The sequence below is a fragment of the Alosa alosa genome, chromosome 10 (assembly GCF_017589495.1).
Source record: "Alosa alosa isolate M-15738 ecotype Scorff River chromosome 10, AALO_Geno_1.1, whole genome shotgun sequence".
Lineage (NCBI taxonomy): Eukaryota > Metazoa > Chordata > Actinopteri > Clupeiformes > Clupeidae > Alosa > Alosa alosa.
Genome location: NC_063198.1, coordinates 24921309 through 24945670, shown reverse-complemented (window position 1 = coordinate 24945670; position 24362 = coordinate 24921309). Strand labels below are relative to the sequence as shown.

General features: G+C 46.7%; 1 protein-coding gene across 1 annotated transcript in view; it reads right to left on the bottom strand.

Annotated features, from left to right (window-relative positions):
* The window catches only part of LOC125301796 (SRSF protein kinase 3-like), a 49217-nt gene that overhangs the window by 2238 nt on the left and 22617 nt on the right, over positions 1-24362 (bottom strand). Inside the window, exons 2-14 of the mRNA XM_048254532.1 lie at positions 19688-19791; positions 17786-17894; positions 17593-17680; positions 17249-17336; positions 15188-15291; positions 10510-10678; positions 9090-9115; positions 8054-8267; positions 6229-6666; positions 4514-4614; positions 3961-4068; positions 2695-2764; positions 878-970 (exon numbers count right to left, since the gene is read on the bottom strand). Of these exons, the coding sequence (XP_048110489.1) occupies positions 878-970; positions 2695-2764; positions 3961-4068; positions 4514-4614; positions 6229-6666; positions 8054-8267; positions 9090-9115; positions 10510-10678; positions 15188-15291; positions 17249-17336; positions 17593-17680; positions 17786-17894; positions 19688-19791 (1712 nt within the window). The remainder of the gene's footprint in view (positions 1-877; positions 971-2694; positions 2765-3960; positions 4069-4513; positions 4615-6228; positions 6667-8053; positions 8268-9089; positions 9116-10509; positions 10679-15187; positions 15292-17248; positions 17337-17592; positions 17681-17785; positions 17895-19687; positions 19792-24362) is intronic.

Here is a 24362-nt window from a genome sequence, read left to right as displayed (position 1 = left end):
AACAGAGCAACACACACACACACACACACACACACACACACACACACACACACACACACACAGACACACACACACACTTCACCCATGAGCAAACATGACAACAACAGAGCAACACACACACACACACACACACATATAAGCAAACATGGCAACAACAGAGCAACACACACACATTCACCCATATAAGCAAACATGACAACAACAGAGCAGCACACACACACACACACATTGTGTACACCCATACATTGACTTATTTGTGGCGGCCCACCACAATCAACATTGACCACCACACAATGATTTTCCAGGTTGTACTAAATTGTGCTTAAATCTGGTTAGCATCATAACCACGCTGTGCTAATTTGTTAAAAACTGTTGCATTCAAGTAAATTGTGCAAACCAACCACAACAATTGGAATTCAATTCTCTGGGAAACACTGCACACAGCAACCGAGTGCATACACACACACACAGCAACCGAGTGCATACACACACACAAACACAAACACAGAGTGTAAGGGCGTGCTTGCTGCTGGCAGCCAGAGAAAAGTGCCCAGTCGCACACACACATTCACCCATATAAGCAAACATGACAACAACAGAGCAGCACGCACGCACGCGCACACGCACACACACACACACACACACACCACCCATATCAGCAAACATGGCAACAACAGAACAGCACACACACAGCACAAGTGACAGTCAATAGTTTTGCACAAACATGCAAAGAAAGGAAGGGTAACTTCTTTACACTGCACCAGCCAGGAAAATCACTCACACACACACACACACACACACACAGACAGTGATTCATACAGTTGGCAACTCCATTGGGCTAGTGTGTGTGGGTGTGTGTGTGTGTCTATGTCCTTACCTTTCTTGTTGAAGAACTCTTTGGAATATTTGCCATTCAGGATGAGTTTGCGTGGAATCTTCCCCAGGAGCTCAATGATCAGAGCGATGTGATCTGCAGGGGCACACAAGAATGCATGAGAGATGGTCATCTGGGATCACATAGAGTGCACACACACACACACATTCTGAATATAGAAATAGAAATAATTCCAGTGAGACTTTATTCATTCCCTTGAAATACTTATGTGTAGTCAGGTAGTAGTATATGTATAAACGTGTGTGTGTGTGTGTGTGTGTGTGTGTCTGACTTGGTGAACAGCACAAGCATGATCACAGCAGCATGTATGTCAATGTCTGTAGTAAGTTGATGTTGATTAGGTAAGTGAGGTACTCAGACAATTTGTATGTGTGTGAGTGTGTGTGCGTATGCATGTATGTGAGTGGATGAATAGCACTGAGGATCAATGGCATGTCAGTGTGGACTATGTGTCAGAGAATGTGAATCACTGTCTGAGAGTGTGCGTATGTGTAGTGTGTGAGTGTTGGCGTGTGTGCGTATGTGTAGCGCATGAATAACATGTTGCTGTTGACTGATGGCGTCTGTGTGTGTGTGTGTGTGTGTGTGTGTGTGTGTGTGTGTGTGTGTGTGTGTGTGCATGACTAAGGATAAGTGTTTGTGTGTCAGTGTGTGTGTGTGTGTGTGTAGCACAGAGCTGCTGATGAATAGCATGTTGCTGTTGACTGATGGCGTCTGTGTGTGTGTGTGTGTGTGTGTGTGTGTGTGTGTGTGTGTGCGCGCATGACTATGGATAAGTGTTTGTGTGTCAGTGTGTGTGTGTGTGTGTGTAGCACAGAGCTGCTGATGAATAGCATGTTGCTGTTGACTGATGGCGTCTGTGTGTGTGTGTGTGTGTGCGCGCATGACTAAGGATAAGTGTTTGTGTGTCAGAGTGTGTGTGTGTGTGTAGCACAGAGCTGCTGATGAATAGCATGTTGCTGTTGACCGATGAAGCCTCCGCTGTGCACCGACGGAACCCTCATTACCTGCCCCTTGTCCACCACAGCGCCAGGGCGGACAGCTAACGACCCCGCGTCAACAGCTAACAACCCTGTGTCAAACAGTAATTACCCCCAGGATTATGTAACTGCCCCTGAGGCCGATAGGGTGGGAGGGTAGGTGGGTGGGCACAGATTGACGTTTTACAGCACTGGTCAGCTAGACGGCACCTCAAAACTCACACACACACACACACACATATGCATACACATAAACCTATGGGTTAAGGCCGACACACACACATACATACTCTGTCTCTCTCTCTCTCTCTTTATCTCTCTTTCCATCTATCTATCTCTCCCCTCTCTCACTATCTCTCTTTCTCACACTCTTATCTCTCTCCCTCACTCTCTCCCTCTCACTCTCTCCCTCTCACTCTCTCCCTCTCACTCTCTCCCTCTCCCTCTCACTCTCTCAGCCTCTGATCAGACAGGAACAGGGCCACACTCCTTATTAGCCCTGTCGCCCATGACAACAAGCCTGTGTGTGTGTGTGTGTGTGTGGCGATGGAACAGCTGCCCACAGCACGACGAGGCTGACGGAACACAACGTCATGTTGGTGTGGAGGGTGAGAAAGGTGTGTGTGTGTGTGTGTGTGTGTGTGTGTGTGTGTGTCTTCATAAAGAGAAGTGAGAGATCTAACAGTCCCAATGACGCACCCAAGCGCTAATCAGATGAAAATTATAGAGAAAGGGATTTAGTTCCGCTGAGCTGCTGCCATGCTGTGTGACTACTGTGACCTGTGAGGAGGAAAAGATGATGACGATGATGAAGATTACCTTCATCTCGAGAGTAGTCCTCCCCAGAGTGAGGCTCGAACAGGTAGTCTCCTGTCGCCAACTCAAATGCCTGAGGGGAGACACACACACACACACGGAGGTCAAAACAAGGGCGTCAACAAGAGTGCAATCAGCACACAGAATCTGCCAAACAGGACAACAATCACCTGTGGTGTGTGTGTTTGTGTGTGTTTGTGTGTGTTTGTGTGTGTGCTTATGTGTGCGTATGTGTGCGTATGTGTGCGTATGTGTGCGTATGTGTGCGTATGTGTGCGTATGTGTGCGTATGTGTGCGTATGTGTCTGTGCATTCTTTCGCTGTCTACCATCTTGTTCAGTGCATTCCTGAGGGCTGAATGGGGTATGAGAGCTGGCCTGTCTGTACTTTAGGAGGGAGAGGGGGGCATAGAGACTTTGGACAGAGGACATTTTGGGACAGAGAGCTCATCCTTTGGCAGAACAGGGTTTGCTATGCTACACACACACACACACACACACACACACGTCAGAACAGGGTTGCTATGTTCCACGACACACACACACACACACACACACAGAGGTCAGAACAGGGTTGCCAACTGGCCAGTGTCTTCCTCCTCTGTTTTGTTCTGGAAGTGGGTTTAAAATTCTGTTTGCTGATGGAGACACACACACATACAGACAGTGCGCGCGCGCACACACACACACACACACACACACACACACACACACACACACACACACAGCAACCGAGTGCATACATACACACACACAAACACAGAGTGTAAGGGCGTGCTTGCTGCTGGCAGCCAGAGGAAAGTGCCCAGTCGGCACATAGCGAGCCGGGCATCCAGATGGAGGCGATGGCACCAGTGCACCAGTCCTCTGAGGATAAATCACTGTAATCTATCACTAGGCCTCTACATCACTCTAATCTATCACTAGTGCACTAGTCCTCTGAGGATAAATCACTGTAATCGGTCATCAATCCTCTCAGAATAAATCACTCTAATCTATCAGTAGGCCTCTACATCACTCTAATCTATCACTAGTGCACTAGTCCTCTGAGTATACATCACTCTAATCTATCACTAGTGCACTAGTCCTCTAAGTATACATCACTCTACTCTTTCACTAGTGCACTAGTCCTCTGAGTATACATCACTCTAATCTATCACTAGTCTATTACAGACTAGTCTATTACAGGCAAACTCACCATGCAGGCATGGACCAGGTGAATGAGTTGGGTGAGCACCTACCAGACTCAAGTGGACTCAAGTGGACTCACCATGCAGGCGGTGCTCCAGATGTCCGCAGGTGTGCCGTAGCCCGATCCGATCAGGACCTCCAGACACCGGTACTGCCGCGTCTGGATGTCGTCGGTGAAGTGCTTGTGCTGCCGGCGAGAGAGAGAGAGAAAAAACGAATGAAGGACGAGTGCAGACCAGCGAGATCAGAGAAAGGACAGGACGACAAGAAAGGACGGATGGGCAGCTGGTAGAAAAGTGTGTGTGTGTGTGTGTAGGTGGTCAGACATGTCACCAGGGTTAATATGGGGGTACTAGAGTCCCTGCGTGTGCGTGTGTGTGTGTGTGTGTGTGTGTGTGTGTGGAGGATAAATCCATCAGTAACTGCAGGTGTGTATGAAGGGTATGTGTGTGTTTGTGTGTAGTGCAGGTGTTTGGGACACTATGAGATGTGCATGACAGGGAAGCAGTCATACTCAGAAACATCTGAATTTTTGTGTGAGTGTGTTCTAGCAAGACAGATAGACTGTTAGATACCAGTGTGCTTCATAAGACCAAATGTGTGTGTGTGTGTGTGTGTGTGTGTTAACTCACCACCCAACAGGCGTTGCCTAGGTCAGCTATCTTCACCTGGATTTGATCTGCATTCAGAGGGTCCAGAGGGTTCAACAACAGACAGCCGGGCGGCACCTTAGCTGCAGAAGGGCGCACACACACACAGAGAGTTTGACATCAATTTATGGCTTTCTGCAAGTGAAAATGTGCTTGTGTATGTATGCATGCGTGCAGGAGGGAAAGAGACACTGAAGTGTGTGTTTTGACCCTGGGTGTGTTTGTCTGGCACAGTAGGGCTGGCTATTTGAGCTCTGTTAATCCAGGTGGGAAACTCTTGCCAAAAAAATCAATGACTGATCAATAGGGCTTTTGATTAAACAAGTGCATACATGCATATGCAGATCAAGTGACACACACACAAACACACACACACACACACACACACACACACACACACACACACACAGGAAAGTACATGATGAAATTGACTTGTTCACCAGAATCCTTTAATTAACCGTAATTTGTTAAAACATCACTGTCAACCATTTAACTTGGCTGGTGTTCCCACACCCACTGATGGTGTCAGACATGCAGATCAGGAACTCTCATTAGTACGGGTTAAGTGTTCTCATTAGTACGGGTTAAGCGCTCTCATTAGTACGGGTTAGGCGCTCTCATTAGTATGGGCTAAGTGCTCTCATTAGTACAGGCTAAGTGTTCTCATTAGTACGGGCTATGTGCTCCCATTAGTACGGGTTAGGCGCTCTCATTAGTATGGGCTAAGTGCTCTCATTAGTACAGGCTAAGTGTTCTCATTAGTACGGGCTATGTGCTCCCATTAGTACGGGTTAAGTGCTACTAACTCTCATTAGTATGTGTTAAGTGCCCTCATTTGTACGGGTTAAGCGCTCTCATTAGTACGGGTTAGGCGCTCTCATTAGTACGGGTTAGGCGCTCTCATTAGTATGGGCTAAGTGCTTTCATTAGTACAGGCTAAGTGTTCTCATTAGTACGGGCTAAGTGCTCCCATTAGTACGGGTTAAGTGCTACTAACTATCATTAGTATGTGTTAAGTGCTCTCATTTGTACGGGTTAAGTGCTCTCATTAGTACAGGTTAAGTGCTACTAAGTCTCATTAGTATAGGTTAAGTGCTCTCATTAGTGCGGGCTAAGTGCTACTAACTCTCATTAGTACGGGTTAGGTGCTCTCATTAGTACGGGTTAAGTGCTCCTGAGTGAAGTGAACAACTAAATTAGCAACAAATGAGCAGGTGAAGGAAATTCAGTCTACACACTTCAGGCATTTGTGACCGCTTTCACCAATAACCCAATGTAGTCAGTTAAGAGTTAGTGCAGACTAGATCCTACTACTGATGCTACTACTACTGATTAGTACAGACTAGATACTACTACTGATGTTACTACTATTAGTTAGTGCAGATCCCCTGGAACCTTTAGATCATGCAGGTTTTCTATGTGGAGTCAGACTCCCTGACAGACAGGAAACAGCCCAAACAGGAAACAGCCCAGACAGGAAACAGCCCAGACAGGAAACAGCCCAGACAGAAGACGACTCTGGCACGGACGTGGCTCGGCTTTAGGCCGGACTTGTCACAGAGCCAGCAGTCCTCTGAGATAGGTTGGTGAGGAAGAAGAGGAGGAGGAGGAGGTGGTTAGTGGAGGGTTTGACACACACACACACAGGGGCAAAACAGAACCGGTTATGACCGCTTCTTCTTCACGCTCTGACTGACCAGGGTCCTCCTCCTGTTCCGCGGTGCCATCCGCCTCCCCGCAGAGGGCTTCCTGTTTCCTGTCCTCTACTTCCTGCTTCCTCTCCTCCTCCTCCTGCGGTGCCCTGTTTGCCCGCCCCTCTACTGAACCAATCACTGAAGGCCCGTTACCGTCTGTGCCGCCTCCACACGCCTGCTCGCCAGCCTCGCCGGGCATCGCCATGGCGACGGGTGCACTGTCGTTGCAGGGCAGGTAGGCGGGGCTTGGCTGGGTCTCCGTGGTGGTGCTGCAGTTGTCGGCGTACGGATTCTGAGGTTCTTCTTCGTCGTCCTCTGCATCGGGCGTGTGCCCCTGCATGTGGGTGCTCTCTTTCAGGTTCTCCCCGACGTGCCCGTTGCAGGTGACGTCCATCGCACACTCCGGCTCGTTCTGCTGGTTCCAAACCTCGCTCACACACTCTGGGAAAAACAACACAACACACACACTAAAACAACAGAAACCTCATCAAAGCTCGCTCACACACTCTAAAACAACAACACACACACTCAAACTACAGGAACCTCATCAAAGCTCGCTCACACACTCTAAAAGAACAACACACAACACACACACTCAAACTACAGGAACCTCATCAAAGCTTGCTCGGACACTCTAAAAGAACAACACACAACACACACACTCAAACTACAGGAACCTCATCAAAGCTCGCTCGCACACTCTAAAACAACCACACAACACACACACTCAAACAACAGAAACCTCATCAAAGCTCGCCAATTAACTCTAAAAAGAACAACACACAACACACACACTCAAACTACAGGAACCTCATCAAAGCTCGCTCACACACTCTAAAAGAACAACACACAACACACACACTCAAACTACAGGAACCTCATCAAAGCTTGCTCGGACACTCTAAAAGAACAACACACAACACACACACTCAAACTACAGGAACCTCATCAAAGCTCTCAAAGCCAAGACACTCTAAAAACAACCACACAACAACACACACACTCAAACAACAGAAACCTCATCAAAGCTCAAGCCAAGACACTCTAAAAGAACAACACACAACACACACACTCAAACTACAGGAACCTCATCAAAGCTCGCTCGCACACTCTAAAAGAACAACACACACACTCAAACTACAGGAACCTCATCAAAGCTCGCTCGCACACTCTAAAAGAACAACACACAACACACACACTCAAACTACAGGAACCTCATCAAAGCTCGCTCGCACACTCTAAAAGAACAACACACAACACACACACTCAAACTACAGGAACCTCATCAAAGCTCGCTCGCACACTCTAAAACAACAACACACAACACACACACTCAAACAACAGAAACCTCATCAAAGCTCGCTCGCACACTCTAAAAGAACAACACACACACTCAAACTACAGGAACCTCATCAAAGCTCTGGAGGACCAACACACTAGTCTACACAGACATTACAGACAACAACCACTAGGGGGAGCTACACAAAGCACACTCACCATTCAACATATTAGACACACACCTCCCTGACACATGTGACACACAACACGCCATACACACACAAAGAGAACAAAAATTCACTAGCACACTCTGGAGGACCCACACAACACACACACACACCCAGAATCCTGTAACTGTGATGCCTGGCATCAAGCACACAGAGCCATGTAATCCACGGAAGACAGATGAAGTGTGTGTGTGACTTGTGAAACTTCACATATGTGCCAAGCACCTGTGACTCGGGTGATAAGTGTGTGATATCTGAGTGAGAAGTCTGGCAGGGGAGAGCAGGATTGGTACGTGTGTGTGTGTGCGCATGCGTAAACTGACCCCTGCTGGGTGTGTGTAAGGTGTGCTGGTTGGAGGGTGTGGCAGACGGCGCTCTGTCGGGCGCGTCCGTGTCCTCGTCCTCTTCCTCGTCGTCTCCGGCCTCTAGGGGGCGCTGTCCATCGCCCAGCTCCAGGTTGCGCTTCTCCAGCAGCTCAGCCTGCTTCTTCTGCTTCTTCTTCAGCTTCTTCTTCCTGTTCTTAGACATCTTCTGGGGCTGGGGGAGGAACGGGGGAGGAATGGGGGGTGGAGAGAGAGAAAGAGACAGAGGAAGTAGAGGAGAGGAGAGAGAGGGACAGAAAGAGAGGGTGAGATAAGTTATAGAGATAGAGGGAGGCAGAGAGATAGGAAAAGAGAGAGAGAGCCAGAAAAGAGTTAGAGAGATAGAGGGAGAGAGAAAACAACAGACAGAAGGACAGTGAACAAAGAGGGTGAAAGAAGGGTGAGGAGAGAGATGTTTTGAAAATCACTCACAGACACACACACAGACACACACACACACACACGCACACACGCCTCTGGAGTGAGCATCTGGCAGACAAAGACTCATTCTCACTACTGTCAGTTCCAGCACAGGAATAATAGACACTTGGATGCCTACGCAATTCTCGTCTCACACACACACACACACACACCACACTCACACAGATGCACTGAAACTGTCTGTCTGAAAAACACAAACACGAAAACACTCTTATCTAAGCAGTCTCCAGGCACACACACATTCACATAACAGTCCTCCCCAAGACATCATCCTTGGTGCACACACGCACAAGCACAAACACACACACACAAAATCAAACAAACAGACAAACACTTTTCTACAAGAATTCACTCTTTAGTAATCTCTTTTAAAAAAAGAATAGCATTCACACACATTCAGGCACATGCTGATGATAGTCTTCCATCATACTACCCCATCCTGTACATTCAAACACAAACACATGCCCACATATACAGCAGAAGACACAAACACAGACAGACACAGACACAGACACAGACACACACACACATTTAGACGGCAGGGAAAAAGGCTTACTTGTTTTTGAGCCGGAGCTGTACTCACTGTAGAGAGAAACAAACAAACAAATAAACAAAATAAAAAAACAAACAAATAAATAATTGCACCACTGAGACCAATCAGTGTAAAACAGGACAGGAGGACGTATACGAGTGTGTGTGTGTGTGTGTGTGTGTGTGTGTGTGTAAGAGTCTGGCCAACATGGTAGGGCAGGAATCAAAGTGGACAACTCACACACACACACAGACAACACAACATGATGGAGAGAAAGGGAGGAAGAGCAAGACAGAGATGGAAAATGAGAAACAAGTGACAGAGGAGAGAGATGGAGAATCGTGGGGTAGTGAGAAACGTAATCTCTTTGTATGTCTGGAACATGTGAAGAAATTGACAATAAAGCTGACTTTGAGAATGAGAGAGGGAGGGAGGAACAGAGAAAGAGGGAAAGAGAGAGAAGGAGGGAGGAAGAGAGAAAGAGGGAGAGAGAGAGGGAGGGAGAGAGAGAGGGAGGGAGGGAGGGAGGGAGGGATCATGTAGCTCTTGTCTGGTCTGAAGAAGTTTTGTTTTTTCATGTCTCACTAACATGCAGCTCTGGCATCTTTTTACATAATATGACACTCCAATAACCATACACACACACACACGGACGCACCCGTACACACACACACATACACACAGCTTTATACATCTACAGCATGCGTCATCTCTCAGAAAACAGCCCACTGGAATCACCATACACACACACACACAGCTTTATATATCTACAGCCTGTGTGATATCTCAGAAAACAGCCCACTAGAATCCCTCATAATGAGTGTAAAAATGCAGATTTTGAAATTCCTAACGCACCCGGCCGGCTATCTCAACATACCAGCTGATGTTTAATTAAACCCCAAATGCGTTGAAGTGGTTGAGATGAGGACAGCACTCCAGCAACTCCTAAAAAGCCTGTCAAGAGCACGTCAGAACACCAAGTTCCCTAGAATTCTCTCTCTCTCTCTCTCTCTCCCTCTCTCTCCCTCTCTCTGCAGCCCCCTCCCTCCCCACTCCAGTCACTCCTCATTTCAGGGCCATTGCAGGCCTGCTGCGCTTGATTAGGATCATTTCAAGCCCATTTATTCCAAACTGCTCTGACTGACTAAGAGCAAAATGAGTTCAGAATAACGTGAATGTCTGTGTGTATGTCTGAACTGCGGACCCTGATGGAGGCAGTCCTCCTGTGTGTGTGTGTGTGTATGTCTGAACTGCGGACCCTGATGGAGGCAGTCCTCCTGTGTGTGTGTGTGTGTGTGTGTGTGTGTGTGTGTGTATGCCTGACCTGCTGACCCTGATGGAGGCGGTCCTCCTGTGTGTGTGTGTGTGTGTGTGTGTGTGTCTGACCTGCGGACCCTGATGGAGGCGGTCCTCCTGTGTGTGTGTGTGTGTGTGTGTGTCTGACCTGCGGACCCTGATGGAGGCGGTCCTCCTGTGCGCTGCCACTCGCTGGCCTCTGCAGCCAGTCGCCGGACGTACGGCTCGTTGACGCTCAGCAGGATGTTCTCTGGCTTGATGTCCGTGTGGATGATCTTACACTTATTGTGCAGGTAGTCCAGACCCTGCAGAACCTGACCACACACAGGAGAATGTAGAACCAGGAACATCAACAACAGCGAACAGGAGAGGAGAGGAGAACTTAGAACCATGCACAACAGCACCAGAGAGCACACACCGGCGAACTTAGAACCATGCACAACAGCACCAGAGAGCACACACCGGAGAACTTAGAACCAGGTACATAAACAACAAAAGAAACATATCGAATGTTTAAATAAAAGCGTGGTATATGCATGCATTTACTCATCATTGCATTTACACACCCACATATTTAAACAGTGTATTTAAAACAGTAGCGCATTGAAACTGCATTTCATTAAAATGGCACATTTAAAACAGCAGCGTACAGAAACCGTCTTCCAATAAAATAACACATTTCAACAGCAGTGCATTAAAAACCCAACAGTCCAATAAAATAACACATTTCAACAGCAGTGCATTAAAAACCCAGCAGTTCAATAAAATAACACATTTCAACAGCAGTGCATTAAAAACCCAGCAGTCCATTTAAAGAGCTGTGGGAGAGGACACGGGCTGCTGGCGTGGGCGGCTAATGAACAGTGTCTGCTTCAAAGAGGTCATAGTTCACCATCACACAGAAACATACAATGTGTGCAGGTAGGTGTGTGTGTGTTGTGTGTGTGTGTGTGTGTGTTTCCTGCAACAAATGTCAGGATTCAAAGCAAGTGACATTATGAAGCTGTGTCCCTGACAACACACACCCTTAAGATCTGTGAGTCTACTGCACCACAGTGAGCAAAAACAAGCACAGCAAGATCTCAAAGCAGCTCTCCTCGTCTTTACTGCTGTACTGGTGTGATTATTTGCACTCGTCCATCCAATTTATAGTGGATTAGATGGGTTAAAATGCATTTCAAATGGGCATTTCCTGACAAATTTGGGAATTTTTCAAGTAGTTGTGTGTAGTGGAGTAATGTGCTGTGTTCCTGCAAGTCACAGACACAATCCAACAGGCGCCCTATGGGACTGTACAAGATCCTATCCCCTCATGGCATTACCGGTATTCACTAATAACCCTGTATGGAACTATTTCAATATACTGTGGTTGAATATTTTTTACTGCAGATGCACACAGTTTATAGACTTCAGTTCTGCATTCAACACCATAATACCACAACAACTCATCTGCAAACTCGACCAAACTGGGACTCAGTACCTACCTCTGCAACTGGCTACTGGACTTCCCTCTGTCAGAGGCCCCAAGTAATGCGCGTTGGCAACAATACCTCAAGCAGCATCACACTGAGCACAGGGGCCCCAAAGGCTGCTCAGTCCATGCTCTTCACCCTGCTGGCGATGACTGCTGCAACCCTACAGCAACAATCACATAGTTGAAATTTTTGGCGGCCTCTCTGGTGGGTCTCATCACCAAAGAGGCGGCGAGACTCAATACAGGTTGGAGGTGCGACCATCTGACCACGTGGTGCAGGGACAACAACCTCCTGCTGAGCGTCAGCAAGACTAAAGAGATTGTTGTTGACTTCCGGAGAGGTCACACCCAACACCTGCCCACTGACCATCGGCGGGGTCTGTGGTGGAAGAGCGAAACAGCACCAAATTCCTGGGGGTGCATCAGTGAAGACCTCTCCTGGACCACCAACACTGCATCACTGGCGAAGAGGCTCAGGCCGCCTGTACTTCCTCGGCGAAAACTCAGGCTTAGCAAGTGCTCCACCAGCCATCATGACCACATTCTACCGGGGGCACCATTGAGAGCATCCTCTCCAGCTGTATGCCTGTGTGGGAGGCTGCACTGAATACAACAGGAAAGCCCTGCAGCATAGTGAACCACAGCTGGAAGGATCATTGGTGCTTCACTCCCCCTCCCTGAAGGACATTTACACCACCCACCTCACCCATGGTTACCCCAAAATTGTGAGTCTGCAAGTCACCCACGCTCACAATCTGTTTGATCTACTGCCCTCTGGGAAGAGGTACAGAAGCCTCGCGCTCCCTTTTCTACCAGACTCACCAACAGCTTCATACACCAAGCTGTGGGGATGCTGAACTCTCCCTCCCTCCCTCCCCCCTCCACCCCTCAGCTACATAACATCCTGGACGGTGGACCCACAATGGCCGCCTGCACTCTCCACCTGCACACTTGAACACTTGCACACTTGTACACTTTTACAACTTGGTGTTGTTGTCCTGAAAACACAACACTTCTGCTGCTCTTACATAACTTGCACCACTATGCCACTTTCTTTTATTATTTAGGTCAAACAGTATTTTATAGTATTTTTACAGTATTTGCACTAGTATTTTATTGACTGTCTATGCACAATTTCAACAAAATTTTGCTGCTCTTATTTTTTTTTATTATTATATGTGCCCCCTTATTTACTTGTTTACTTACTTTTTTTGTTTACTTGAATGTTATGTTTGTCTGTGGACTTAAAATTGGTCAAATATGTCTTGTCTTCACCGTGGGATAGTGAAAAACGTAATTTCGATCTCTTTGTATGTCTGGAACATGTGAAGAAATTGACAATAAAGCTGACTTTGACTTTGACTTGACTTTGACACAGGAGAGGTGATCAATTCCTTGTACTATAGGTAGTGGCTTAGCCTGGGTGTTCCCATGCTGCCTTGCGCGCGATTTGATTCACGCTGCTAAGGCAGCCTGGAGACCATGGAGCAAATTTTCGCCTGAGATAGGGAACCAATCACAGAACAGGTGGGAAAGCAAGACGATGATGAGCTATGCACAGACGCATTTCATAGACATCCGCGGCACCCAATAAACGGATCTGGGCATTTTTTTCAAAATAATGAAAAATTAACGCTTATTCCCAGACCACGTCTCATTGAGAAGTGGTGGCGCTAGCCAGGCTAGTAGCGGCTTTCCCACAGGGGCCAATCAGTAGCCAAGCATATTTAACATTACACAACACAGAAATGCAATTGGCTGGTGGCAGTTGCAAACATGGCGCGTGCTGTAACCAGGATCTGTAAGGTCCTCCTTCAAGGTACCACATGCATTTGTTGACAGTAGCCTGAATATGTCCAACCAAAGAACCAAAGCAACAAAACAAAACATCAACAAATCACTGACCCTCTCAGTCTTGGCTGCTCTGTGATGTTGCATAACTGGCGTGCTAGCGTTCAGCTGTAATGAGACACTAATCCGGTGAGGCGTACACATTGACCAGGTGCTGCTGTGCTCCGATACGAGGGTTAGCTAGCTGGGACATCCTCCAGCCCCTTCTCAAGAACAGTTAGCTATCTTAGCTATCCTCAGTCTCTTCTGGAAGAGGATTAGCTAGCTGGGACATCTTCTAGCCCACTCTGAAGGACAGTTAGCTAGCTTAGCTATCCCCAGGCTCTTCCAAAAGAGTGTTAGCTAGCTGGGATATCTTTCAGCCCCTTCTTAAGGACAGTTAGCTAGCTTAGCAATCCCCAGCCTCTTCTGAAGGAGGGTTAGCTAGCTGGGACATTCTTCAGCCCCTTCTGAGGGACAGTTACTGTAGCTAGGTTGGACATCCCTAGCCCTAGTGTCTTCTGGAGAGGTAGCTAGCTTGGACATCCCTAAACCTAGCATTTTCTGGAGGGTTAGCTAGGTTGGACATCCCTAGCTCTAGCGTCTTCTGGAAGGTTAGCTAGGTTGGACATCCCCAGCACTAGCGTCTTCTGGACGGTTAGCTAGGTTGGACATCCCCAGCACTAGCGTCTTCTGGAAGGTTAGCTAGCTTTATCATGTCTACTGAAGAAGGCTTAGCCAGTTCTGCTTACTACCTGTGAGTCACTGAAGCACAGTAGCCTATGCCCGATCTTTACTAAATGAGGGTCAACTAACACTCATCACAAACATACACTGAAGAAAAGGTCAACTAAAACTCATTTTCAATCAGCACCAAAGAGTGGTTAGCCAATTCTGCTAACCACTGCTAACCTACTGCAGGAGGGTTAGCCAACACCACTTAGCATCACAAGTGTCATTCCAGCTGCACAGAGAGAAGATGAGAGAGAAGAGAAGAGAGAGAAGATGAGAGAAAAGAGAAGAGAAGAAAGAGAGGAGAGAGAAGATGAGAGAAGAGAAAAGAGCAAGAAAAGAGAGAAGATGAGAGAGAAGAGAAGAGAGAGAGAAGATGAGAGAGGAGAGAGAAGAGAAGAGAGAGAGAGAGAGAGAAGAGAAGAAAGCAAGAAAAGAGAGAAGATGAGAGAAGAAAAGAGAGCGAGAAAAGAAAAGATGAGAGAGAAGAGAAGAAGAGAGAGAAGATGAGAGAGAAGAGAAGAGAGAGGAGAGAGAAAGAAGAGAGAGAAGATGAGAAGAGAAGAGCGAGAAAAGAAAAGATGAGAGAGAAGAGAAGAAAGAGAGAGAAGATGAGAGAAGAGAAGAAAGGAGAAGGAGAGAAGATGAGAGAGAAGAGAAGAGAGAGGAGAGAGAGAGAAGATGAAGAAAGAGAAGAAAGAGAGAGAGAGAGAAGAGAAGAGAGGAGAGAGAGAAGATGAGAGAAGAAGAGAGGAGAGAGAAGATGAGAAGAGAGGCGAGAGGGTACTCGTCGGATGATGCTCTTCACACAGGCTAGAGGCAGACCTTGGTAATTGGACTTAATGATCCACTTAAGCAGGTGGTGGCCGAGGACTTCAAACACCATACACACATCTGATACACACACACACACATCTGTCAAGGTCAAAAACATTACACCATGAAGTCTAATGTGCCTACACATGCACACACACAGCTTCCTGTCCTAATCACCAGTCAAAAAAACAGCCCTGACAACCTCATTATGGCTCCATCCAGATTCTATAAAGTACACACACACCAGCACACTGGAGCACGTCTGGGCAGGATGCCTGCAGCAGCAGCTGTGCCTGCTGGGTAGATAGGCCTTTCAGACCCACAGCAGCAGCAGATGGACACACACACACACACACACGGTGTCCTCAGCAGCAGAGGATGGACACACGTCCTCTCTGCATCACCACTTAGGAATACACAACACACTGAGCAGGGGGGAGGCAAGAGAGGGCCTGCATATATCAGTGTTGGTGCACACACACACACACATACCACACTGAGAGAAGATGGGAGAGAAGAGAAGAGAGGAGAGAGAAGAGAGCAAGAAAAGAGAGAAGATGAGAGAAGAAAAGAGAGCGAGAAAATGTGGGATTTCACTGACTTCAAAAACTCCTGCTGATGCTACTTAGCCAAAAATCTCACTCACTTAAACTAACTTAATAAATTAATAACACAACCAGATTTTGTGCAGGTGAATGTTGGACGGGTAATGGAACACCAGCTGAAAGCTCCCAATTAAAAAGTCCCTTACTGAGTAGAGCCAACCATGTTAAATGAATAAACCAACCAAATATTACATAAATTAACAGATAATTCAATCTAGTAGAAATGAATACACAGAACCAGAATATTAAGTATTGATTAATAATGGAGTAACTCCTCTGAGAAGGGAAGGGAAGAGGAGATGTACTGTAGGAAGGAGGAGGTGTGTGTGTGTGTGTGGGTGAGTAGGTGAGTGTGTGTGTATGGTTGTGTGTGAGTGTGTGTGGCTGTGTGTGTGTGTGAGTGAGTGAGAGTGAGTGAGAGAGAGAGTGTGTGTGTGTGTGTGTGTGTGTGTGTGTGTGATGATGGTGGAAAGGATGTCATTATGTACATTAGATTACATTATTTATCGTTTAGCAGACACAATGACCCAGAGTGACTTACAGTAAAGTAGCTACAGGGCCAGTACCCTGGAGTAACTCGGGGTTAAGCACCTTGCACACACGCACGCACGCACACTCACACACACACAAGCACCTTGCTCAGGGGCACAATAGCAGCAGCCCCCTGGGATGGAACTCAAAACCTCCCCGTGGTCCCTGACCACTAGACCATCACCACCCCAAAAGATGTGGAGAAGGAGGACAATGGCAAGAAAACAGGGGGAGCATAGAGCAGGTGTGTAGAGGGGAGGGGGATTGGAGGGGAGAGGAGAGGAGGCGCTGAGGAGAAATCTGTGGAGGAGCTATGGAAAACAGGGGCAAAGAGGAGGTGCAGAGGTCTAGAGAGGAGGTGGAGAGATCTAGAGGAGGTGACGAGAGAGATCTAGAGAGGAGGAGCAGAGAGATCTAGAGAGGAGGAGCAGAGAAGTCTAGAGACGAGGTGCAAAGAGGTCTAGAGGAGGTGAAGAGAGGTCTAGAGACGAGGTGCAAAGAGGTCTAGAGGAGGTGAAGAGAGGTCTAGAGAGGAGGTGAAGAGAGGTCTAGAGAGGAGGAGCAGAGAGATCTAGAGGAGAGAAAAAGAGGACACAGGGGAAGATGAAACCTGGAGAAAATGTGGAAAAGAGAGGCAAAGAGTAAGTATGTATGAGTATGTAGAGGAGAAGAGAGGAGGGTAAAGAAAGGAGGAGCAGGTAGGAGTTGTATGGGAAAGAAGTCTAAAGGAGGAGGTGTTGAGAGTAGGTAGGAGGTGAGGGAGGAGGTTCAGTAGGGAAGGTGCTGAGAGTAGGTAGGAGGTGAGGGAGGAGGTTCTGTAGGGAAGGTGCTGAGAGTAGGTAGGAGGTGAGGGAGGAGGTTCAGTAGGGGAGGTGTTGAGAGTGCACATAAGAGGATACGGGTGCCATTGACGCCGGAGATCTTGAAGTCGTCCAGAAGCTGCACCACTTTCTCTCTGCAGGGGTCGCCGAGGTCACTGTTCCGCACCTGGGCAGGTCAGAGACACAAGAACACTCTTAGAACACAAGGAACCACTTCTAAAACACATGTCCTGCTCCTAGTCCCCCCCCTAGTGCCCCTGTAAGAGCCTCTTACTGTTTAACATTAACTTCCGCTTATTTTAGTCATCTTACTCTTTAATTCAACAGGTAAGTGTCAGTCGGATGTGCTCTGTTATGATGCGATTTGATGTATTTGTGTGTGTCTGTGTGTGTGTGTGTGTGTATGAGTGGTGTGAACTCACTGCGCGCAGCAGTTTGATCTCATCCAGAGCCGTCTCTGTGTAGTGCTCTGCACTTTTCACCACCTTCATGGCCACGAACCGCTTACCCCTAGAGTACACAAACACACACACACACACACAAATTCATTGATCCTGGAAGCATAGACCACAATAACCCCCAACAGACAAGGGTGACCTGATCCCTGCTACTTACTGGACGTCCCAGGCCAACCACACAGTGGAGAAGTGACCCCAGCCAAGCTTCCGGATCACATGGTAGCGTCCGTTAAACAGGTCACCGATCTTCACGTGGTGATAGCCACCTAGGGGAGGGAACCGAGTTTACTTTCACAACTGAAGACACAGTCAGGGTACATATGCTAAAGTGGAGAGAGACACAGTCAGGGTACATATGCTAAAGTGGAGAGAGACACAGTCAGGGTACATATGCTAAAGTGGAGAGAGACACAAAGTGGAGAGAGACACGTCAGGGTACATATGCTAAAGTGGAGAGAGACACAGAGATGCTACAAAGAGCCTGTTTGTGGAGTAGTACGGCGGTCAGCCAACATACTGTACCACTGATGACGGTTCCAGCCTCTAATGCTTCAGCAGAGACTACTTATGCATTACTTATTACTAATAAATGTGTGTGTGCATGCGTGTGCACGCCCTGGTCTCTGGCAGTAGTCGTTGGGGGGTGTGTGTGTGTGTGTGTGTGTGTGTGTGTGTGTGTGTGTGTGTGTGTGTGTGTGTGTGTGGTGTGTGTGCACACCTTTGGTATGCAAAGTAACATCATAGTTGGTAGATGGAAACTTTCCCATTTCAGCCCGCTTGTGTTCGCGCTCGCAAGCTGTGGTCGCTGACGTTTCCTTTTTGACATTTTCCTTATCTAGCCTACAGCAAGTGCACACATCAACAATAACAAAGCGTTCTCGTTGACTGAAATGGAGGGAAATCAGTGATTTTGTTTGATATTAACTTGGCAACAAACCGCGAATGTAACAATATTGTGCAGGCTACGGTTACGGAGTCAAGTGAGGTGGAAAGTTATATAGGCTAAATTACTCAGATAGACCTACAATATTACATTTTAAAAATGAAAGTCGAACTAAAATAAAATACATTTTAATTAAATACTCATTAATTATTTTCAAAAGCTGAGCCGCATCAGAGGGATCAAAGAGCCGCAGGTTGCCGACTCCTGGCCTAACACAATCTGAATTTGAGAATAAACCTAAAATGTAGGCCTATACTAAAGCAAAAATACACCGTCCTTTGGCTATATTTTAAAGGAACATGCTCTAGGCTACCGTTTGAAAGTTATTAAACAACACGCATTTGCTGCATTTCAAATAAAGTGCACGCCTAAAACGTCTGTTATAAACAACGAATGAATGAGTGATATGGTTCAAGCATGGCCAGGCCCAGGCAGGTTAGCCTTAAAGGTTAGCCTTTTTTCAGAGGCCAGACGCGACAGATGATGGCAAATCGGTAACGCCTGAAGCCTCAGATGTCCGGTCAGCTCCACCACCACCAGAGAAAAAGCCGAAGTGTCAGGCGTATCGGTCGGAATCAGTGACCAAAAGAAAAAGAAACTAAACATTTTCCAGATTAGGAAATATTTCTTAATTTAGTGTTATCAAATAAAGAGGCATAGCATCAGGGGGTAGTGGTGTGAGCGCTCATTCAATGTGTGTGCGCATCTGCGCAAGTGAAACTGTTGAACCACTAGAGATAATGTGGGTAGAAGCAACAAACAACGTTATTTAAAACAATGAAAGAAGCGGATTCTTGCTGCCTATGATAGAGCATAGGGACTGGTTAGCCAAATCCAAAAAAATGGAAATAACAGATCTTTAAATTGACATTAGTTAAGCATGTTTTAACTCCACTTGACTAATTAAGAAGTGATAATAGGATATTTGACCGGCATATCATCATAATGTCCGAAAACTAAACCTCTGCCTGCCGTCAATTTGACAGACACCATTTTTTTTCAAGCCGAAACGCTGGAGTGTGGGCCCTGGTCTCGCACTACCCTTGCAGTAGTCGTTGGGGTGTGTGTGTGTGTGTGTGTGTGTGTGTGTGTGTGTGTGTGTGTGTGGTCTCGTACCCTTGCAGTAGTCATTGGGGTCCTCCTGCTCCTCGTCATCTGAGCCCAGGATCTCGTCTGTCTCTGGGAGGGGGGAGTCGGTCTGCTGGGGCCTCCCCAGCGGATGGGGTCAGGCCTGGGGAGGGGGCGGACAGACACACACACACACACACTCAGCTGAACAACAAGCTGCAGGTCAATATTTTATTTTCAAAATAAAACATTTTCAAACATTTATGTTCAAAATATAAGGCCGGAGTCTCCTGCCTGTGGTCAGTGTTCATTTAGTCCGTTTTCTGGATGGATGTTGATGAAATGGAGCAACGTTTGAAACAGGTGTATCTGCTCTCAGACAACAAGGCAGCATGAATAAGGCTTTGGGGGAGGGGGACACCCACACAACTGTCCATCAAACAACATCTAAACTCGGACCTGTCCTATGAGAATAAAGAACACTACACTGTTCATCAAAAACAGCAAAAGTGGTCACTCACAACCCAGCCAGACGCACACACACACACACACACACACACACACAGTACAGAATAAGGCCAGAACAGGCCATCGCTGGGTAAACACATTAAAATGAAAAAGGAAAACATCAGAAAAAGACAGGACATGGCGATGGTTAAGTGAAAGATGCTTATGCAACATCTAAATGGCCAGATCGCATAATAGAGCCGCCTCCTGTGCACATCTCACCCACTTAAAGGGGCCTTGGAATCTACCATTTCATTTGACTCCATTATGATGATACTGTACATTGGCCAAAACCCCACACACACACACACACACACACGATTACTTTAAAAGAACGGATGTGGATTTTTGTTTTTATCCCCTGCTTTTCTTTCAGCCATCAAGAAAAGAACACCTTCACTTTTCTCTCTGTAAACCCCAGAGAGAGAGAGAGAGAGAGAGAGAGAGAGAGAGAGAGAGAGAGAGAGAGAGAGAGAGAGATTTCTTCTCCCCTTGTTACGATCAAGACGTGCCAAGTGTTCGGTTGGCGGGGACGGCGGGTGTGCAGGCGGATGGACGAAGCGGCGGCCATCTCTCTGGACGGACGCCGAGAGCCCTGTGTGTGTGTGTGTGTGTGTGTGTGTGAGGAGGGAGATGAGACAGGGCCCTGCAGGCCGCTGGCTAATTCAACAGGAGATTAGTGCCAGTGTTTAAGACCGTTTGAAGTCTTCTGTGCAGTCCACACACACACACACACACAGGCGATGGAGAATGGTGAACGAGCTGCTTACTAAGTGCCATGCTGAGACACTTCCCAAATTAGCACCCACGTTACAATCTAAAACAGGATAAGTGTGTGTGTCTGTGTGTGTCTGTGTGTGTGTGCATGTGTATTCCAAAACGTGTTTGTGTGTACTACTTACTCCGTGTCATGCTGAGACACTGAAAATGAGCTCTGTGTTGCAATATGGAGCAGGACGAACATGCCAGCCTCAGCAATAAGACTCTGCACGCTCTCTCCACACACACACACAACGCCACTGCAACACACCATCTCTGCAGCCCAGTGGAATTTTTAGAACCCAAAGTGAAATGTCACTGTTCCCCAGATCTGCACTACATCCATACAAAAGTCAGGAAACTGAACTTGAACACACACACACACACACACACACCACACGATGTACCACGGCTCTCCCACAACTTTGGTCCTGTGCTGGACAGGACTGGTCTCATCTTAGACTGATTTCGGGAGTGTTATGTAGCTCTGGATATGGATCAGTCATGGTGTGTGTGTGTGTGTTTAGGAAGTTTCCTTCGAGCCACAGGACTTGGCGACGAAAAAAGCAAACATGTCACATTGAAGCGAGAAACTAGAGCAGCAAATGCAGTCTAATTTTAAGACAAGCACTCAGGCTGCCATGATGCCACCCAGCCACCCCCTCAAGGACACGCTACTGGTTCATACCACTGCACTGCTCCTGATGAGTCTCATGAGCAACACACACATAGCGTAAAGTGAACAATAGGGGTGTAAAGGTGCACATATTCGTACAGAACCGTTTAGGTACAGGACGTTAGGTTCCATACAGATGTACCGAATACTGAATGCAGGATTACACCGCTGGAGGCAAAAATAAACAAGTCACTCTATTGGGGGTGAGTTAGAAAAAGACTTTCAAATAACATACTCTCAAGCGTTGCTTTTAATGGCCTAATAATATCTTTATTGGACCATGGATGCTTCAACAGTGTGTTGTGAGCACCCAAACAGGCTTTGAAGGGCCCTGTGTCATCAGCAGATGGGCTGAGTGCTACGGTGTGGCCCGTCAACAAAAATGTCAAAAGAAAAAGGAGAGAAAAACGAACAATAATATCAAACATAACACACTCAGAGACACAGAGACACATAGCTGCTCAGACCATCTTAAAGCTGCAGCTCCCTCCCGATGTTTCTAAGAAAGACTCTAGGTTATGCGTAGCCTAGTTAGCGGAATTCCCAGGGAACGCCTTGGAAAAAGAAATACTGTATGACTCTGTGGATTGTATCTATGCCCTTAAACTCTGAATGCCTTGACAACCTCAGCATAGTACAGAACAGGACGCATATTGTGCCATAAAAGATTCAGTGTACAGTTCCATAACTAAAAGCACATGCACTTTTCAATAACTAATGACAAGCAAGCACACACACACACACACATTTGGTGCTGTACTGTTCAAAAAATAATGCCACACTTTTAGGAATCTGTTCAATAACCAATGCAATACACACACACACTCTTTAAAATACTGTACACACGGAGAGAGAGAGAGAGAGAGAGAGAGAGAGAGAGAGAGTGACTACAGACTGGGGTCATACATTTCAAGCCACCTCCCGATTCAATACTATATTAAAATATATTGAAAGAAAAGTTAGGTGGAAAAACCTTTAACTACATCCTAACAAGGCAACGCAGAGCAGGTTTACGTGCGTAATGCACACACACACAAATATTCATCAATATATACCAACACACAGAAACACACACAGACAAGACGACACAAAACAAGACAACTTTATTATCATTGTAAAGAGACACATTTGGGCTCACACACACACACACACACACAACACAAACCAAACAAACACACAAACCAATTCAGACACAAGCTAGAGCAGTCCTGGTAAGTGTTTGATGTGGAAACGTTGTAAGATCAGACAAAGCTCTTTTGTGCACCACTGGCCTGACGCTCAGGACACGCTGAACTCATTCACCACTCACTCGACTGCATTGGGCTGAGATCGTCTGCGTCTCGTCTTAATTAGGGGAAGCAGACAGAAGCTGCTCATTAGTCAAGCTCAGGGCACAGGAGTGAGATAATAACAGTCTCACACACACTGACACTTTACTGCAGCTGCATCTAACAGACACACACACGTAAACATTCACACATTCACAGACACACAAGCATAGACACACAGTAGTCGGAGTAGGGAAGGAGAGGCACTGCAGTTTTACTGCTGCACCCTCTCACACACACACACACACACACACACACACACACACACTCCCCTCAGGCATGGCATTAAGCAGATGTTCATGACAAGAGCAGCCCAGAAAAACAGGGCTCTTTGTGTGTGTGTGTTTATGTGTATGTATGTGTGTGTGTGTATGTGTGTGTGCGCTCTGGACTCACCTGACCTGCACAATCAGCAAATCTTTCTCCCTCCACACACAGCACAGCCCAAAAACACACACCAGAGACAAACAAATGAAGCACACAAACACACACACACAGACATAGGGGTGTCAAGATTGTCCAAATCCTCGATTCGATTTCATTTTCGATTTTAAAGTCATGATTCGATTTCATTTTCAATCTTTTTTAATATCACTTGTAATGCATTGCTCAAATGCCGTTTGCTTTTGGGCAATTCCACGCAAAGCCGTCACATCCATAACTAAATACCCTGGCACTGTGTTGGCGTTATGGACGTGACCGTTTTGGCCTTTTCCTATTCTGTCTCGGGGACTTTTATTTTGAAACCGTTCCAACCACGAGGTTGTACACAGAACAAACATTAAACACAGGCGTAAACCTTGTGAAATGAAACAACACAGATTGATAATTTGATTGTTTCAGCACACTCCGAAGATACCCAAGGTTAGTGTTCATGGAATATACACCTATCAATGTGCATTTTATGCCTTAAAGTAATTTTGGACTGTAACTAGATCATCTTTTCACTGGCTAAGTTGAGTAAGTTAGTTTTAAATGACGTGAATGAACGACAAAATACTTCCACAGCGGTGATTTCAGAGTAGCAAGACGGGCTTTTATTTCGGTTGGTTGGTTAGAGGAGTGTTGACGCTGTCATTGGGGGTGTGGCTACATCGTCGATTCTATCTGAGTTCAAAGTTAGAGACTGAGATGTAATTTCGATCGATTTTGACTTAACACCCCTACAAATGTGTGTGTGAAGAGCTAAATTACCATAAACACTCACTCGTGTGTTAAAAAGGCAACCTCAGTAATGCACCGTTGTGCAGATGTACTGAATTCTGCGTTAGGGCGATGGTTTAGAAGGTGATCTGGCTAAGCCAGTGTTAGTAAGATTCAGCTTTGTGAAGCTTCAGCGACACACACACACACAAACAAACAAACCCACAGCTGGCAGTGCCATTTAAAGTGGGCATGCCCATGTGCCAGTCAGGAAACAGAGAGGCAGAACAAAGGAACCTTAAAGTTCAAG